The sequence below is a fragment of the Musa acuminata genome, chromosome BXJ3-10 (assembly GCF_036884655.1).
Source record: "Musa acuminata AAA Group cultivar baxijiao chromosome BXJ3-10, Cavendish_Baxijiao_AAA, whole genome shotgun sequence".
In the NCBI taxonomy this organism is placed as follows: Eukaryota; Viridiplantae; Streptophyta; class Magnoliopsida; order Zingiberales; family Musaceae; genus Musa; species Musa acuminata.
The window spans coordinates 19,172,191-19,179,692 of NC_088358.1; the positions used below are offsets into that span (position 1 = coordinate 19,172,191).

General features: G+C 40.6%; 1 protein-coding gene across 1 annotated transcript; it reads right to left on the reverse strand.

Moving 5' to 3' along the window:
• Positions 1 to 2,392: 2,392 nt before the first annotated feature.
• On the reverse strand, positions 2,393 to 6,685 carry LOC135651730 (auxin response factor 17-like). The gene is made up of 3 exons (XM_065172110.1): positions 5,275 to 6,685; positions 3,620 to 4,252; positions 2,393 to 2,658 (listed from the first exon to the last, which is right to left on the reverse strand). The coding sequence occupies exons 1-2, from the start codon at positions 6,394 to 6,396 to the stop codon at positions 3,704 to 3,706; spliced, it is 1,671 nt and encodes a 556-aa protein (XP_065028182.1). The 5' UTR covers positions 6,397 to 6,685; the 3' UTR covers positions 2,393 to 2,658; positions 3,620 to 3,703.
• Between the last annotated feature and the right edge of the window lie 817 nt (positions 6,686 to 7,502).

Here is a 7,502-nt window from a genome sequence, read left to right on the forward strand (position 1 = left end):
TGTCTGAACTGAAATCTTCATAAGTAGTTTTTATTGCTTTCAGCTGATTGGAATCTAAGCTTTGTCTATTAAAACATATGCTATGTGAAACGGCAAATCATTGAATTGAGGAAACGGAAGAAAGCCACAGAGGTTGATTTGTTTCGTCCGCGGACCTTTGACCACGTAGCCAGTCTTCTGACTCATTCCCTTGGTTGACCATGGGGACCTGTTGACTTGGCTCCTTCGGTATCATACGATCAATCTTGATACGATCAATCTTGTCTACGAAGAAAGCGAGTAAACTTTTTGTGAGTCAAATGGTATCCCAACAACAATTCTTCAAGCCCTCCTCGACTTAAAATATACCAACTTCGCACCGATACCGACAGGCGTCGACATCTTAGCGGCATTCCAAAGTCGTTCTTCGAAGCAACCCAACGTCACCAGCGGAGAGGAAGAAGTCACTGCGAGTCTTCTCACCGCCTTCCTCGATTCCACTCTACCCATTTCTTTCTCTCTCAAAACGCGCTCCTCCAAGCGAGTCCACCTATATTTATACCGCAAAACCACCGAAAGGAACAAGGCAAGAAGTCGGAGATGGAGAATCGCACCTTCTCTTCCTTATTGTAGCTGTTCTTCTCCTCCTCCTCGAGAAAGTTCACTCCCCCCTCCTTTTCTATTACATACGGATAGGTAGAGTCCAAGATGTGCATGGGAATGAAGAAGGGACTGACGAAGCCGGACATGGAGGCAGCCCAGCAGCTGGTTCAGCTCAGCAGCGGGGAGGACGAAGACAGCGAAGAAGTGGAACACGCAGGCGGAAAGAAGAAGAAGAAGAAGAACAAGAAAGACGAGGGAGGGAGAAGCCAAGTGGTAAGAAAAGAGGAAGAGGATGAAGAGGAACGAAGCCATGAGAGCTGGCCGAGAAAACGGCAGAGGTTCCGGTCGCTGGTGGAGATATATAAGGTGACGAAACCTATGAGTAGTAGTTGTCATGGCGATGCGGATAAGGGACAAGAGTAGGGGAAAGGGATGAGTGAGAAGTTAGGGAGCGGAGGGGATCGGAGGAATGTATACTGCTAGTTATAGTCTCCTCTTTGAAACGCCAAAGAGATGTATACTACTGCTATTTTGCATTGCCTGCATAATTAAAAGGGTTCTTTCTCATCGGCACTATGAAGTTTCTCGGTGAATGATTTGGGAATTCTGGTCCTCCGTTGGACTTTGATAGAGAAGCATTCATAGAGTAGCAAGAAAGCTGAGACTTGAATTATCTGAGGAAATTACCTTGGGTATATGCAATGCCGAAGAGGGGCATGAGAACGCCTGCACGCTTCCTTCCGCCCTGAGGAGGAAACTGCACGCACAACAGGACTGGAAAGCTTTTCTCTGAAGCCCTTTCATTGCACTCACAAGAAGGCTTTGAAGAAGAACAGTGGGTGTGTGTGGAGAACACACACAAGAAAACTTTTTTGCAATTGAAAAAGGAATAGTATTTTGGAAATTTAATACCTTCAATTTATTCTAAAATGCTTACTTCCGAGAACAATTTTTTTCAGAACTAGCAAACAAAAATGGTGGATAGATAAGATAATAGTAGGCATATGAAGTGTTCAAACCTATCCATCAGTAGTATGTTGCAAAATTTCTTGGACACAGAAAACCAGTAAAAGAAAATCTTGCAAGGCAAGCTTCTACAATTAAAAACCATATGAAGGCTCTCCTACAAAAAATAAAAATGATTCTCAAAATTGCAGAATGAAACAAGTGAATGACCCAGAAGAAACAACTATAATAGCTAACTTAACCATGGGCAGATAGCGGGAATCGAACCCACATCTTCTCCTTAGCAAAGAGAAATTTCACCATTAGATATTATCCGCCCACATAACACACATTCTTCATCATATATGCGACTGGATCATATGTAAAGGGCTAATTATTCCAACAATATGCTTGATGCCGAAGATAAATCCGACAATGACATGAGCCCTAGCTACGATGATACTAAATGGAAAAAACGAAGAAATGCTTACTCGTATAAATGTCTTCAGCCGCAAAAATGGAGATGCAATAGAACTGCCCTGACTTAGACGGAAGAAGAACCTCAAAAACTGTGAAACTTATATCTTGCTCGATGGGTTTTGCATTTTCAACTAATTCCAACAGTATATATCACACTGAAATCTGATTTGACAGCACGAAACAACTTGTAACATTATCAAAGATAATTGAAAATAAGAGAATTTAGCTCAGTGCCTAATTAATAGTTTTGTTGGGTTAAGCTTAAAGTTTCTTCAATGGATAAGTGGTTGTTTTTCTTATTTTCATGCCTGACCTTCCCCTTCTTTTATCTAGCAATACTCATGCTAACAACTAAATTAAAACATAAGGTTGATAAAAAAAATGATTAAAAGGTCTCTAACAACTAAAGCTTCCTATGCTAACTATAAAATTCAAACATGTAAACCATCCCAAAATATTAAATAAAAAAAATACCTGATGCTAATAAGTCTCAAACAGCTTTTACTTGAAAAGAAAATGGTTGGACTGTCAAGGCATAAAGAAGATAAGGAAATTCAGCAGCATCCTAAAGAAGTTGAAGAAGCAGTTAGTACAAGGCAGTACTTCCAGATGACAAAATGTAACCTTCTTGCTATCCTCATGTAAGCGCACCTGTAAAGGAAGAACAAGCAATGTCAAGCACCAAGGAATGGTGATTGTTTACTTAACTAGTGAACATGACTAGCTTTACCATCACCAAACAATTCAAAACACAAAAAGTTTATCTTACTTTGTTGACACACAATCTTTCAGCTTATTCAGAAGAATCATGGAATTTCAACAACCATACCGTTAGTGATATTACCCACAAGATAGATTACATTTGTTCACATCTGTGCCAAATTGAATCAATTTGTCCAAAAATATTTTTAAAAAAACCTTGAACTAAGAAAATGTATCTTGTACTTATTTTATCTTAGACTTTAAATATTATCTTACCAAGTTATCAAGTAATTCATCAGTGCTATTCCGCACAATTTTTTATTGTGCAATGAGAATCAGATGGTTCATTTTCTTTTTAATTCTATAGTCTATGACTCTATGTTGATATTGTAGCCTCCTGTTATTACTTTGTCCTTCAATTTCTGTAACATTAACTTTCAAATAAAACAAAAACTATTTTGAGATATTGGATTGCTCCTTGGCAACATGAGCGATCAAGGTTCAAACCTTGTTAACCTCCTTGAATATAGAGGTAAGTTGTGTATATTGAACCTCTCTTCCACAACCCCAACTCAATAATGGTGGATCCTTATGTAATGGGAGGCACCATTTTTGTTTTGAGATATTAGATTATGGAGATAATTCTTATATCATATCTAGTTTATATCTATATACCTTATTTGAAATCATAGTTTACAAATACATTTATTTCAATTTTTTGTCACCAACTACATTTTCATTTTGACTTCAACAAATTTAAGATCTGTAATTTGACTTCTTTTTTTCTTTATGGTTGAACCTTATGATCATTTAAATACTTGTGAAATCAGCTATATAGAAAAAAAACAAACATGAGTAACTTAAACATACCAAAGAAGCATCACAGGATTACAAGAACCATTCTTTTTACCTGATAGGCTCTTATGCTGAAACGCACTGCTGGCTTGGAGAAAAAGAATCATTACTCTCATCTTCACCTTTTGCATCTTCATACTCAATTGTCCGCATCTTTATCAATGTGATTCCCTACATGTATCACTTGACCAAACAGTTGGATAGAGGCTTTTGTGACTTGATTACTTGCTGGTTCAAGAGTCTCTCTGTCTAAAGCCTGGATGCTACCCTGTCTAGGTGGAGATGAACATCGTGATTGTGAAGGTATCCGAATACTTGGTTCCACAGGCACATCACTCTTCTCTGGTGCATTAACACCATGTACACTATTGAGAAAAGTTTGATTACCATTGCTTTTTGAGTCAAATAAACCGGCTTTGTGGAAAAAATCATGCCTGGCTCCCTGCATCCCAACAGGAAATAAACTGCTATTGGACACTGAGGGGGATAGACTACCAATGATTCTACTCTTGAATCCTGTCAGTACGCTATCCTCCTTATCATCAGGTAATAAAGAACTTTCTTGCTCGTCGAGTATGTTTCTAATAGAACGTGGAATCTCTCCTTGAGGACCAGCAACAAAGCACTCCACTTGCCAGGGACTAACATCTCTGACCTTCTGCAAAACCTCTGGATCATCCCAGGTAATCTGATAGAAACAAGAGGATTAAGGACAGAAATTAACATAAATCACAAAGAACAACCAATGCTCTTATGCAATAATACTAGCAGAAACAAGAAATCAAAATAACGATTCTTTTTGGATTTCAAGAACAGTAACAGAAGTGACGTCTCAATAACTTTTGGTTGGCTGCATTTATCTTTACACAAAATTCTTCGGTTAAATAATAGCAACAGAATATTTTTCTGCTACATTATGTAAAGTTTTTCTTTTAACTCTCTTTATACCTCTCATCGGATTACTATTTCTATGAACATGTCCGTAATGACTACAAATTGTTTCTTGTAAAGTTTTGTATCAATTGATTCACAAATTAAAGAATCTATCTTTTTATATACTCCTGTACATTCATCTCAATATTTTCATCCTGACTAAACTAAATTTATGTTAAATGCTCTTATAATTGTTAAAGACTCCAGTATATAAAGCATAATTGATCTTGCAACTATTTCATAATATCCTTTTTTTTATATTTTCTTTCATTTGAGGAAACATGACGATCACACAAAACTCTCAATACCATTCTGCATAATATTTTGTAGACAATATCTTTATCAATCTCTTGTTATTACTAACTGATAGATTCAAGATACCCAAAACTTCAATTCATACAATTTTCTTGAATGTCTAAACTACACAAACAGTTATTCTACAAATATCATTATGATTCCATCTCCTACATTCTTTCTTAATCCTACTTAATTTAAAATCTTTAATTCCTTGTATTTGTCTACATGATCCAAAAAAAAAATTAATCCTAACTAAACTCTCAGATCAAAACAATTGCAACAACACGATACTAGCCACAATCAGCATACTTGATAGAAGCCTTATGGTTACCATTTATTTAGGAACTAGTAGTGAAATGCAACTAAACTGATCAAAGTAGGAAAGATGGTAATGATAGCAAAGACTCGCAAAAGATTCAAGAACCAGATGACAACAAAGAAGCAATAACCCGGAAAAGATCTCAAAACCAGGGATAGCACCTGAAGCATGCCCCAAGGCGAGCGCCGCCACAGCCCCGCATCATTGATCGTCACTTTGGTCACCGAGCCATTAAACCAATTCATTCTTGCAGAGTCCCCCGTCTCCACGGACATCCTAACTCGCATCCCAACGGTCCACGACACTCTCGTTGCAGCATCCACTGCTTCCTGCGGCACTACAAACACCGGAGATCTGGCACTCGGATAGTACATTACCTCGAAAGGAAGATTCAACCCAGCCAATCTAACAGCTTCCACCACAGACGCCGGCGGAACTCTTCCTCTAACACTTCTCGAGAATCGTCCGTGTTTTTCCTCCATTTCCACATTTAGTGTTGCTGGGCCGCAGGACCGGCTGGTGCGGCGGATACCGACGAAGACCTTTCCTGACGAATTCATGAAGACCAACGAGTCGCCCGAGATTAGTCTCTTTGAGTTGACGAAATTGCTCCATCCGGAGGTCAGGAGGTGGCGCCGCGGGGTCCCGCGGTAGACGTGCCGGAATGTCCAGGACTTCCCGTGTACGTCGTGGATAATGACAGTTTGCGCCGGGGTCGGGTCCCCCAAATCGAGAGGAGGAAAGATCGACTCGGCGCAGAACCGCGGCACGGAAAACCCGCCCCCAACGTTGGCATCGCTGCGTGTGAGTACCTTAGCGAAGGATATGAAGTTGCCGTCCCCGTAATCTTGGGCCCCCGGCAGCCATAATGAGGAGGACGAGAAGGGAAACTCCGTCTGCGGCTGAACCGGCACCGCAGCAGGCGGCGCGCGAGGGTCGAGGCTGATGCGGGCGAAGACCTCGTCGGTGTTGCGGTTAGCGTGGAGGCGGACTGAGGAGATCCGACAGCGGACGTAAGCACGGGGGCACGGGACGGCGGAGAAATCAGGCAGCGAGGAAGCCTGGTCCGCGTGCCCCTGGGCGAAATAGTACACGGAGGATCCGACGGCGGCGATGCGAGCGGAGATGCCGGCGCTGGCCTTCCACACCCGCGGATCGACTAATTGTAGCTCTTCCCCGGTCGCCGCCGACTTCTCCATCAGGTTTAGGGTTTCAAAATCCCGGCGAGATGGAGTCGGTAACGGAGGCGCGACGCGCGCAGTGGCGGGGAGCGAAGCGGGCATTTATAGTGACGACAAGGAGGCAGGGGGAAGCGGTACGTGTAATACAGGAGATGGTGAGCGAACGGGAACAGAGCCGCCTTAAAAGGACCTCAGCGAAGTGTAAGATAATTAGACGCCGCTTTGGAGGTACTTTATAGTGTCGAACGCAGGTAAGGAAGGGTTGTTACATTGTCACCGGAGATGCCGGGCTCAGGTTGATGTGGTGCCGACATCCCATCCAAAATAACGAGTTCAAAGTCGAGTCCTGAGTCGTATCTTATCTGTCTGTTGGAACTCCCTTTATCCGCCTCCGCCTCAACAGGTTTTTTTCTACTGTTTGGGATACGTAAAAATATTCGTGACTCTCTCTCTCTCTCTCATATATCTATACATCACATTCTTCTTTACATAATTCCGATATCTATCGAGTTATAGCTGTTAGTTATATACATGGTTATCAGTTACACATTGCTGGGCCAACGAACAAGGTAGTATCCGCGTCGCGACCGGCCCAGGGAAGCCATTTTTCTTTTCGGCAAAAGAGCAAACACGTAACGGGCAACGTTGCGATTTATTGTAAGCAGTATAACTTGAAATCATTGGACCTTAATGTATCTTCCTCTCTATTTGAATCGAAGTACTTGATGGTGAAGTGTAGTTAGAGAAGAAGAACATAACCTTTGAGGCAGGGAATCAAAATCTCACTCTATAAACTTGCTGTAGCCCCACCAATTGTTCATTATTTGAGACAGGGAAAACTGCAGCAGCTGCATTGAGATTCATATAATGTTTCGGGGGGACCTTGTATAACAAGACCTCTTTACGGTTAGGTTAGCATCCGCCTCTTAATGAAGCATTTATTCTATAACTACCATCGGTGATAGAAGATTAATTACTTTCTTGGGGGAATATTTATTTATATACTATATCGTACCACTTTCATGTGTTGGCTTCCAATTAAATGAAAATAAGCTTATATTATTTGTTTTTATTTTGATTCATTATTATGGAGTGTAAAAAAAAAATCTGGATATTAATTCAATTTTTGAACTAAAACAATATTTATAGTTTTTTTTTTTTGTAATTAAGAATCATACATTTTTATTCATTTTAAATCTTGAGAGAAT